At 43.5% G+C, this 12391-nt stretch overlaps 1 protein-coding gene across 1 annotated transcript in view; it reads left to right on the top strand.

Annotated features, from left to right (window-relative positions):
* Positions 1–11967, top strand: part of dnm3b (dynamin 3b) — a 56818-nt gene extending 44851 nt beyond the window's left edge. Inside the window, exons 18-21 of the mRNA XM_037544429.1 lie at positions 110–274; positions 2483–2721; positions 3638–3811; positions 8911–11967. Of these exons, the coding sequence (XP_037400326.1) occupies positions 110–274; positions 2483–2721; positions 3638–3811; positions 8911–8953 (621 nt within the window). The 3' untranslated portion in view covers positions 8954–11967. The remainder of the gene's footprint in view (positions 1–109; positions 275–2482; positions 2722–3637; positions 3812–8910) is intronic.
* The last annotated feature ends 424 nt before the right edge of the window (positions 11968–12391 follow it).

The raw sequence follows: 12391 nt of genomic DNA, 5'->3' as shown, positions 1-12391 counted from the left end.
ATCCATGGTTCTTGTTTTTCTGCTGAAACTATTTTTATCTCTTCTCAGTCGTTCCCTGTTCTGTCACCTTACATTGCCTGCCTGAATTCAAATCTCTGTTTTTCTCCAGGTGGAGAGTGAAAGCTCTGTCGCCGCTGAGAACTTCTCTATGGATCCTCAGCTGGAGAGGAAGGTGGAGACCATCCGCAACCTGGTGGACTCCTACATGGCCATAGTTAGCAAGTGCATCCGGGACCTCATGCCCAAGACCATCATGCACCTTATGATCAATAACGTAAGGTCCATCTGTGATGTGTGAGAAGCAGGACTCCACTCTGGAGAGTCAGAAGAACATGTTCTCTAACACATCTGATTCATCTACTAATTAATCTACTGATTGTTCTTACGACTATTACTATTAGTCAAAGTATCAGTTCTGTTACTAGTAGTACTACTCCTTGTACTACACTCTCAAGCTGGTCTTCAAGGGTGTAGAACCATGTACAACCGATCAAAGAGCCCTTTGGATGATGTAAGTGTTTTTGCATTGTGAAATGTTCTTCAGACTGATGGAGCTTATGGTTCCATATCGCACCAAAAGGGGTCTCCTATTGTGAAAATGTCAAACTTGTAACAATACAGGAAATCTTTTTGTTGCTACACAGAACCTTTTTGAAAATGGTTCTATATAGAACCATCTACAGCATATTCTCCGTCAGTCAGAAGAACGCTTTCACAATGCGAGGAACCCTTTAATCATGCAAAGGGTTCTATGAATGATTATGGTTCTATATAGAATGATTTTTTTTAAACTAAAGATCCCTTGAAGAATCTTTTTAAAGTGTTTACTATTCCTTTTACTTCTACTATTACTATTACTCATAGTGGAGCTACTATTACTTCTGTACTCATGGGTTGCACAGACTAGTTGATTTGACCTCACTGCTCGGCGAAGATGTTTTAAGCTTGATGTAGACAAGTTGCTGATCATGTGATTATGACACAAACAACATGGACACTTCAGAGAAGAGAACAGATGAGGAACGTGGTGATATTGGAGTCTGTATCTCCAGTTCCCTAAAGGCTGGCAGTGCTATCCAGGGAAATGCTCTACTGACCTGTGGAGCTTTGCTATAACTTTTCTCCACCAATCTAAAGTACTCCAAAGATCAGATTTTGGACGTCGTTATCTCCAGTTTCCCCAAGACTACAATAAAAAGTCAGGTGTTGTTGGAGAAGGAGCTCAACGCCCTGTAGTCATTTCAAGTTTGAAGTCAGTTACTTATTTTCGCTGAGCACTCTAAATTTCTCCTGGTCTCTGGACCTCCATCCCAGGTTAGCGTCTCTGTAAGGCCGTCTAGGAAGCATCAAAGTCAGACACACAAATTTGTGAGGTTATGTGGTCTCCAGGGGCAGTCGTGGGCTGGAGGTTAGGGAACCAGCCCTGTGACCGGAAGGTTGCCGGTTCAATCCCCAGCGCTGATAGTCCATGGCTGAAGTGCCCTTGAGCAAGACACCTAACCTCCAATTGCTCCCCGGGCGCCGTGGATAGGGCTGCCCACCGCTCTGGGCAAGTGTGCTCAGAGTGTGTGTTCACTAGTGTGCATGTACGTGGGTGTTTCCCTGCACGGATGGGTTAAATGCGGAGGTCTAATTCCACAGAGTGCAGACACAGTGACAAATGTTTGTAAATTCTGTTCTATTCTATTCTTCCTACCTGCGGTTCCCTGAAGCCTAGCAGTGCAATCCAGGGAAACAGTTCTCTGCTGACCTGTGCAGTTTGGCTTCATCACAGACTTTTAAAGTCTGAATTTTAAAGCTGCTTGTTTCAAAGCATTCTCTCCTCAACTTCAAAAAATCTGAAGTCGTGCAACCCCTATTTGTACTATTTTTACTGTTACTTGTGTTACTACTAATATTACTACTTATAGAAGTACTACTATTAATACTTGTTATACTATTACTTGTAATAGTTCTTTACTTATTACTTATACTAATTACTTATACTTGCACCACTATTACTGCAATTATTACTACCATTGCTATTGTTATTTATAGTGGTGCTGCTATTCTTGTTACTATTACACGCGTTCTTTTATTACTGCTACTATTATTGCTCCTATTTATTGTACTACACTACTACTGATACTAGTTACAGTATTACTCATACTGCTAAGATTATTAGTATTACTGCTATTAAGAAGGATTCTAATGATGCATTGCATATACATAATACTTGTCAATTAACACATTATGATTAATCTCAGTATTGGTGGTGTAAGGGAGAGGAGTTACAGGCCCCTGGAGTCAAACGTAGATCCATAAAGAATTTATGAAGCGTTAATTGCCACCATTTGGCGTTTAAATCGCCAAATAATAAAACATTTTGGTCTCTTTGAACTCAGAGATTTTCAAACTCAGCACCTGAATAAGAGAGTCAATGGTCGAGAACCTCTGAGAAAGTAAATGTGAGTTAATCGAAACTCTCCTGTCTCTTCCTCAGGTAAAGGAATTCATTAATGCGGAGCTGCTGGCTCAGCTGTACTCAGCTGGGGACCAGAACGCTCTGATGGACGAGTCCCAGGAGCAGGTGCAGCGCAGGGACGAAGTGTTGCGTACCCACCACTCCCTGAAGGAGGCGCTGGCCATCATCGGGGACATCTCCACCACCACTGTGTCCACTCCTCTGCCCCCGCCTGTGGACAGCTCCTGGCTGCAGGCTGGCCCTGGGGGCTCCCGCAGGTGACCATGCTGAGCTCCTATTTACATGTTTTGGTGATATAAAACCACACGGGTTTCACGTTCACTATAAACCTCAAAGGTTTTAGATAATCAGTTAGAAGCTGTAGAAACATTAAGAAATGTTAAGAGTCCAGAGTCATTAACACTGAAAGGTTTATAGCAGTTGACCTCCCGAGTGCCTCTTATTTAAAAAGTGATGGTCAAATCTTGAGGTAGATAAAATGCTTGAAATATTAAATGAAACATCTAAAACTACTTTTCGGTGTTTGGTTTAAAAGATTTATATCTGAATTGAGAAAGTTGTTATTATAGATAAAACAAAATGCCAATATAACAAGTGATTCCAAACATGTGGCCAGTTATGACCCGTTATGGATCAAATAAATCTGAAGCAGCACTTGAAGAGCAGTGCTGTAGTGTTGCTCTTGAAAGTCGTCCAGGTCTGTTACAAGATATCATGTTGTGTCCTGTCTAAATGCCCTTTCCACAAAAAAGTCCTTGCTTCCCAGATATAGATTAAGCATAAATATGATATAGACTTAGGCCAAATCTCAACCAAAATCGGGACACCCTACCCCTAGAAACGAACGCGCAAAACAGAGGACGAAGAGCTTAAGTGGAAGGGGCAAGGGCTGAAATGGGATTGGACCTTACTCGGTAAAGTGATGGTTTAAACAGTTTGTGACTAATGTAGTCAGTCACCCAAGACCTGGTTAATATCTGAAATTTGCCACTTTAGTTTTACACTGTAGCAGTAAGACTAATGTAGCTAACAAGTAATTCCAGCTTATACTCATGGCATTGTGCAGACTGGTTGCCTTAACCTATGTAGTGTGTAGCTTTATGGCCTTCATTACCTGTAGATCTTTTTCTGTAAAACTATTTAAATCATTAGTTTTTCTCTTCTGCTGTGCAGGTCTCCTCCACCCAGCCCCACTGCACCACGCAGAATGTCTGCGGGTCAGAGGCCAGCGGGCCGGGGGGCTCCTCCACCACCATCACGCCCGGGCCCCCTGGGACCGTTCAACAACAGCGGGGACAGCCCCCAGGTGCCCAACCGCCCAAACCGGGCTCCACCCAGCATTCCAAGGTGAGTTCTTTCCTCAGTCACAGGTATGTAGAGGTGAATTCAGGTCTTTTCCACTGAACAGTGCAGTGTAACATCATTGAGAGATGACTGAAGGAGTATGACCGTATAATAACGCTCTCCGATGCTTAAATGGATGGTATAAACAAACACTGCTAATGAGGCTTAAGGCCCAGACACCCCAAGCCAACAAGGAAGAACTAGTGCCAGGTAAAGCTGATGATCACCTTCCATCAGCTCAAGCTGCAGTTGTCTGTGAAGCCGTCCGTCTGCCACGTATAAAGTAAAGATCGTACTGTTTGCATGTCTTGCAAGCTTTAACAGTGCATGTTTACGTTAAAGTCATTGAGTGAAAGTGAAGTTAAACCACCCTTAGCAGCGCTGGGTGGGTAAAAATCTCCTTAAAAGCGTTGGTTTGTTCATTAAACAGTTAAATAAAATGCACAGTAGGTACGTTTTCATAATAATATGACAAATAGTATCAAAGTCAATGAAAGTATCGAGCATCTCATGCTTTGTTTTATTTTAGTGTGCTGTCAGAGCACCTTTAGAGCCTGTGTGTCTCCATGTTTATTCATAACTCTATTAGATTTTTCCTCATTGGGAATACAAATACTGTTCTTTTCTAGATTTAGACATTCAAATAGTGAAAATACTCAAAATTCCCATTGTTAGTGATAAAACAGTGAGACTAATAAGATCATTCTTTGGCCCAATTCCATTTCTTACTTGCACCCCTACATCATGTTTTCGAGCATCACTTTGCCCCTTTGAACTGAGTTATGAGGGGTAGTGGTTGAAATCTTCCCCTATGAAATGGGACAAACACTGCAGGCGACCTTGCCAGTCTGCAGTGACAGCAGAGGAGGGTAAAGTTCAGCTCCTCACTGCTGGGCTTTAGTTGCACCATATGCTTTCAAAGATACAGATAATACTGTGGTTATTGTAAAAGCTTAACTAATAGTTGTGGGTTTCTCTGGTCTCTTGTGCAGCCATCTTGCCGTTTTTTCTTTTTTTCTCATAACACTTCCGTTTGGGGGGCCATATAACACTAACACTTCTCCCCACCCCTCCGTCTCAACAACTGTTGGGACGTAAAAGTACAAAATGTAAGGCTAAGTGTGAGGAGCAATGGCTGAAATAGGATTGGGGCTTTCTGTGCACCGTCTTGCGATTGCCCTTTGCCTGCTTTGCTCTTTTTGATCTCATTTCTGATCTGTAGCACTGTCACAGCTGATCGCCAGGGCAGATTCAGCATGCTCATTTAGCCAATATTGTCAGAACACATGGTCAGCCAGCAATGCTCCCTGACAGCCGACAGTTGGCTTGGTGTGTCAGGGCTCTAACGGTGAACAAAAGCCCAGCAAGCTAGTTGGGACATTGGTTGGCGTGTCTGTCGGCCACATTAGTACAGTCCCACTACAGCAGAATTACTGTAACTGGTATTTCAGTATGTAACCCCTGTGGTTGGGATAGTGTAGTGGGTAACACCTCTGCCCTCTACACTGTAGACTGAGGTTCAGTTCCCACCTGGGTGAAGGCGAGGTGAAGGTGGTGTTAGGAGTCTTGCCCAAGGACTCTCATTGGTATAGTGATACCAATGAGAGTCCTTGGGCAAGACTCCTAACACCACCTTCGCCTACCTGTGTAAAAATTATCAAATTGTAAGTCGCTGTGGATAAGAGCGTCAGCCAAATGCCTAAAATGTAAATAAATGTAGCTCATTTGCGGTCCAAGGCAGCGCAAGATTAGCCGAGATGATGTAAGTATTGAAGAAGAAGCAGAAATATGGATGACACGAGCCAGTGGACATGTTAAATAACCGAGCAGCTCACTCTGGCAATGCTGAGATCCGACATCAGCCAGAAATGGATTTTGGCCTGTCTGCTTCAGCAGAACCTGGACCACTGATGCTGTAGACGGTTGAAATGTAGGACTGGGTATCGAAATTCAATATTATTCTTATTACACTGACCAAATTACTTTTTGAAAAATTTTGTGCCATAACGAGCCAAATTTCAGTATCTATATAGGCAGTTTCAGCATTGTTGAGCCAGTAAACGTGCGTTACAAGATCTAGACTATTGATTGGCTGTCTAAATCAGGGGTGCAACTCTGGTCCAGCACAGTTTGGAATGTTCACTGCTCAAACAACCCCACTTAGCCTGGCAATTAACATCTAAGTATGATCAGATGTGTTTGAGCAGGTAAATCACCAAATTGTGCTGGATACCGGCCCTCCAGGCCTGGCGTTGTGCACCCCTGGTCTAAATTGCATTCTGTAGTGTCAGTGCCTGGATTATTCTCCAGTGAGTTCCATTATAGTGACTAAACACACCCTTTTCCAGCACCTTCTGGTGTAAGTCGCCTAGTTTTGGTTTGTACTTTAAAATAAAGTATCAGAAAAAGTATCATCCAGGAATTTTTTCAAGATTTTGGTATCCGTGTTGAAAAATTGATGCCAAGCTCTATTGACTACTGAAATGTTGAAAGATGTTTTTAAATTTTATAAAATGATTATCCATTTAAGAATAAGATGATGCTCAATTTTACAACAGTGATATTTATGACTCACTCTGAGCAGTTCCTGCAGAGGAAAGCTGAGCTGGCAGTAGTGTTCCTCGCGAGTGTGTTCGGCTCAGCTTTGCTTTGGAAAGCTCTCACTGAGTGAAGCTGAGCTGCCTAAATGAATCCTGAGTCCTGAGCAGAACAGAGCTGCTCAGTAATTTAACGCTCTCAGTAAGCGGCTGAATTCAGATAACACACTTAATCTTCCTTTCACCAGAAACAAATCTCATCAACAGGCTTTTCCAGAGCCAAATTCAGGAAGGTGAAAGGAAGACAACTTATCTCAAAATATTACTAAAAATAAACATTCATCAGAAGTGTAATATCATCATATGGTCTTCAGGGACAGTGTCTTGTTGAAATGACTGTAAGAAGGCCTGTTGTACATTTGCAAGCAGACTCAGAGCGTGAACTCTAGATTGCATTCTTACCTCATTTTGAGACACTGGATTAATGTTATAATGGTAGTCAATACACACCCACATAATTAACAAGGTGATGGTTTGGACCAGTCACTGCCAGAGGGAGGTCCCAGAACAAACAACACAGTGATTACAGACCAATAAATTACAGTCTCAAAACTGTAATCACGGTGGTGATTAGGGCCAATCACAGTCAGGGGGAGGGCATAGATAGATATATAGATGGATGGATGGATGGATGGATGAGTGGGTGGATGGGCAAGTGGGTGAGTAGGTGAATGGATGGATGGATGGATAGATAGCTGGGTGGGAGGATAAGTGGGCAGGTGGATGGATGGGCAACTGGGTGAGTAGGTGAATGGATGGATGGATGGATAGACAGCTGGGTGGGAGGATAAGTGGGCAGGTGGATGGATGGGCAACTGGGTGGGTGGATGGATGGATGGATGGATGGATAGATAGATAGCTGGGTGGGAGGATAAGTGGGCAGGTGGATGGGTGAATGGATGGATGGATAGATAGCTGGGTGGGAGGATAAGTGGGCAGGTGGATGGATGAGCAAGTGGGTGGGTGGGTGAATGGATGGATGGATGGATAGATAGCTGGGTGGGAGGATAAGTGGGCAGGTGGATGGATGGGCAACTGGGTGGGTGAATGGATGGATGGATGGATAGACAGCTGGGTGGGAGGATAAGTGGGCAGGTGGATGGATGGGCAACTGGGTGGGTGGATGGATGGATGGATGGATAGATAGATAGCTGGGTGGGAGGATAAGTGGGCAGGTGGATGGGTGAATGGATGGATGGATAGATAGCTGGGTGGGAGGATAAGTGGGCAGGTGGATGGATGAGAAGTGGGTGGGTGGGTGAATGGATGGATGGATGGATAGATAGCTGGGTGGGAGGATAAGTGGGCAGGTGGATGGATGGGCAAATGGGTGGGTGGATGGATGGATGGATAGCTGGGTGGGAGGATAAGTGGGCAGGTGGATGGATGGGCAAGTGGGTGGGTGAATGGATGGTTGGATGGATGGATAGATAGCTAGATGGGTGGAAGGATAAGTGGGCAGATAGATGGATAGATAGATAGATAGATAGATAGATAGATAGATAGATAGATAGATAGATAGATAGATAGATAAGTCGTTAGTTTGCTTCTGTACATGTCCTCCTCACTGTGTGTGGGGGTGACCTACATGCCCTTCCAGGCCGGTTCACTACAGCTCTGTTTGTTTTATTGTCCTAAGAGTGGATACGGGCCTTTTATAGCCATTGCCTGATTTATGGAGGTCAACACGCATTTTTCTCTTTTCCTTTGTGTATTCTTTCATCTTTAATGTTGATGAATGAAGGGGATTTTGCTGCCTCGTATTTGTGCCCTAGTGCAATAGGAAGTCATTGATAACCTTCTTAACCTAACTTCAGAGTTCCTGAACGCTCATGTGGACCTAAAAAAATAAGTGAAACATAAACAGGAGCGGGCTTCAGTTATTTCCTTCATGAGAATTTCTAGGAGTGCTAATCATTTTGACACATGCTTTCATTTAAAAAAGTCTTGATTTGTTTTCTTAGATGATATTTAGGTTCGATTTTTCATATTTTTGTGTAATATTGATATAATTGACCACATTTTTCTTCATCTTTACCACAATATTTCATTATTTAGCATATCTAAAATTACAGTAGAATGAGGTAATATATGAAGTTACATCAAATTGTGGGGGCCAATAGTGATTCGTGCCTCTAAAACCTGTGCCTCTAAAATCAGCACTCATTGTTTGAAGTCATTTCCTGTGATTATAAAGGCCTGGTGTGGTTCTAATGTATTCTAATGTATTCACACAAATGTTTGCATTAACTTTGAAATTAATCTACTTCACAAAGCTTTTCTTCTTCAGCTTACTGCTTTTCAGCTTACACTTACTAATCTCTCTCTCTCTCTCTCTCTCTCTCTCTCTCTCTCTCTCTCTCTCTCTCTCTCTCTCTCTCTCTGTCTCTCTCTCTCTTTCTCTCTCTGTCTCTCTCTCTCTTTCTCTGCTGTGTCTTTCTGCTTCTTCTGACTTTCTTTCCTCTTCCCTGTCGTCTCCCTCCTTCTCTTACATGTGTGTCTCAGCCGCCGGCCCCCTCCCTCCCCCACCAGGCAGGTCCCCCCTTAAGTGGCCTGGCGGGTCTTCCTTTCCTCTTCTCCTGGACCCTAACTCTATCTCCAGCCAGCGCTCAGCGTCTCCTTGCGACCCTTCAGCTCCCGCATGCCCCAGTCTTAGCTTCTCTGCTCCCGAATCATTCCTAAACGTCCTCATCCCCCGACCCGCCAAGTGCGCCCCCTTCTGCTAGTGCTAGTGTCCGTGTTAGCCGTTAGCCGTGCTCGTTGTGGTGCCGTGTGTGTGTCTCTTTGCCTCCTGCAGCACTCGGGCTGAGTCGTCCTGCCGCACAGGCTCCTCCCCTTCCCCCTCCTGTCAATGTGAAAACCCTTCGGTAAGAGCGCCGGACCTGCTGAACAGAGCAGAGCAGCGCTGACCCCCCGCTGCGTCCACTGCATGTTTAGTTTGAGTGAGTGTGAGTGAGTGTGCGCCGAAGCTCCTTAGTAGTTCAGGGGTTTCCAGCCTTTTAACGGCACAGACTGAACTACAGCCCGCAAAGGTTTCAACACACTGGTGGCGACCCAGGGGATGGGTGGGGTGCCACGAGAGCCATGACTGTTCTGTTTTTCTCCAGATACTGAAGAAATTGAATGGCTTCATAGCCTCATTCGCTAGCTTCTCTCTGCACACCACACGCAATTAATTCGGCACGTTAGCACCCTCAGTCACAATGAATATTTATTTTGGGGTTTGCAGCCCATATCAGTTACAGTAGCGGTCAACTGGAAGCAACAAGTAGCAACATACATGCATGAACAAGGCCGTTCAGAGATGAGATGTAGAAGGCTGATATGCTGATATATATAAATTTGGGGTTTTTTTGCATAATTTGAAAATGCCTGTTGGACTTTACATTGTGTGCAAATTTCATGAAGGATCGACCAAAAGAAATGGCATGAAATTACGTGAAAACAGGCTGGTTCCATTGACTTACATTAAAAGTATAGTATGTTTATTCCATCTTCTATAAATGTATCATTTTGGAGATGCAAGGTTTTGTTTGTAAGGCCTATGGTGACAGGAAGGAAGGAAGGAATGGAAGGAGGTAGGAAGGTAGGAAGGGGTGGGGGTGGGGTAGGCAGGAAGGTAGGAAGGAAGGATAGATTATGCTTGCTAAAATCTTGCTAGGTCGTTGCTACATTATCTCAGGTGGTTGCTAATGTGTTGCTAGGCCATTGCTACAGTATCCCAGGTGGATGCTAAGGTGTTGCTAGGCCATTGCTAAGGTATCCCAGGTGGTTGCTAAGGTGTTGTTAGGCCATTGCTAAGGTATCCCAGGTGATTGCAAAGATGTTATAAGGCCATTGCTACGGTATCCCAGGTGGTTGCTAAGGTGTTGCTAGGCCATTGCTACGGCATCCCAGGTGGTTGCTAAGGTGTTGTTAGGCCATTGCTACGGCATCCCAGGTGGTTGCTAAGGTGTTGCTAGGCCATTGCTACGGCATCCCAGGTGGTTGCTAAGGTCGTTGCTAGGTCATTGCTTTGTGCTCCCAGGCGGTTGCTAATATATGTGTATATATGAATATGTGCTAGTGTGTATGTAATGTCGATGAGGGGCAGTATGACAGATGTCCATTGTGACATCATTTGTGGCAGTTAGATTAGAATTTTCTTAACATTCCGGCGTTCATTTTCCATGGGGGAAAAGAAAACCACAGGAAAAAGCAACCAGGAAAAATGTAGAATAATGAAACGGAGCCGTTTTCTAGGAACTGCAATAATAATAAAGGAGGAGGTTCAGCAGTTAGGCTGGTAACTCTCCCTGCTCACTGCCAGCCCGGTGCCAAACAAGTCACACCCCAATGGTTGGGAACCCCTGTTCTAGTGTGTGTTTTGTGTGGGTGGGCGGGTGTTTGCATTGCTTTATCTCTTGAATTGATATTGAGTAAAAGTGGGTGTGGGTGTGGGTGTGTGTGTCCTGTACGTGTTGTGCGCTTTTCGTTTGTTGGCATGTTTGTTTTGCCGGTGTGTTTGTTTGCTGTTTTTGTTTTTGTTTTGATGATTGCTCATCCCGCTGCTTTTGAACCCTCAGCTCACTATTAGCCATCGTGACTGTATCTGTGTGTGTGTGTGTGTGTGTGTGTGTGTGTGTGTGTGTGTGTGTGTGTCTGTTACAGCCTAGACATAGACCCCCCCCCACCACCATGCTCCTGAACACACCCCCTCACCACGTACCATCTGTATAGCTTTAGAAAACACTCGATATGAACACCATGCAGATCTGCAGCATCCTGTGTGCTCTACAGTAACTGTGCAACTGTGGCATGTATGAGCCATATATGTGTACGTACTTAAAGATCAAGAATAACCACCACTTTAAATAGTTCCTTCTTTGGGATTGGACTTCCGTAGATGGATTTACAGGAAGCGAAAGAATGTCTTTTAAATCTTGACACCCTTGAACCAAGCCGTTTTAGCATCGTCAATGGAATTTTTGCCTTTTGTCCCGGTCTGCACCATTCCGTCTGTCTGGAATCTGCTTTTTCTTCCACGATATGATGTATGATGTATCCCCACACACACAAAAAAAAAGATCCAACAATTTGTGTACTAGAAGTAAAATTAGATTTGTACCAGTTAAAGTGGGCAGTTGATGTGTTGTATCTGTGGGTCTCTGTCCATTTTAGTGCGCTGCTAAAGCCCAGCATTTGATTTGATTTATTGATTTATTTTTCCGTTTGTACACGATGGTACTTGAAAATCTTGTCTTTTTGTTCTTATCGTCTCTTACTGTATCTCAGAATTCCGACTCATAAGAATTATAATGGCATGAATAAGTCTGTATTGCCAAAGCTAGTAATAGAAACAATCTATATAATATGCAACAGAACGTAACAGTGTTACTTACACCTACACACACATGCATACATGCATACGTATAGATATATATAAATATATAAAGGAATAATATTGTTCACCGGAGGAAATCAAGACATTTGCCTCCCTTTTGTAAATGTGTTTCTTTTGAGGGAGCTGTATTAGTGATTATATTCTTTATGTAATTCAATAAACCTGTGCTCAAGACCGTTGACGCTCTGCTTTCTGCTTTCATTATGGGAGAAGCTCCTGTTTCCAGTTCTTTGGGTTGCAGTATTTCAGTCTTATTCAATGGAAATAGGAAATTCGGAAAGCTGCAGTCTGGTTCTTTTAAATAAGGTAGTTGTGTTGAACATGGATCGCGCCACGCCAGCTCATCTAGGACCTGGTAGCTCACATCATGGAAAAAAATGAACGGGAAAACTTTGATTTAATGCCTAAAATTTTAAAGCTGTGTTTCTAAATATTTTTTCAGTTAAGACTTTTTACAGTTTGTCTAAATTTCATCTTAAATATTGAGATTAACTGCTGACAGAATATTGCAATATTAAGATCAATGTTTCAGCATCAGCTGCTGTAATTCCCGTATGTTCGTCCAGGATGTTTTTCCTTATTCTATATACTTTTCCACTTTTC

The sequence above is a fragment of the Pygocentrus nattereri genome, chromosome 2 (assembly GCF_015220715.1).
Source record: "Pygocentrus nattereri isolate fPygNat1 chromosome 2, fPygNat1.pri, whole genome shotgun sequence".
NCBI classification, from domain to species: domain Eukaryota; kingdom Metazoa; phylum Chordata; class Actinopteri; order Characiformes; family Serrasalmidae; genus Pygocentrus; species Pygocentrus nattereri.
This window is presented reverse-complemented; position numbering and strand designations above follow the sequence as displayed.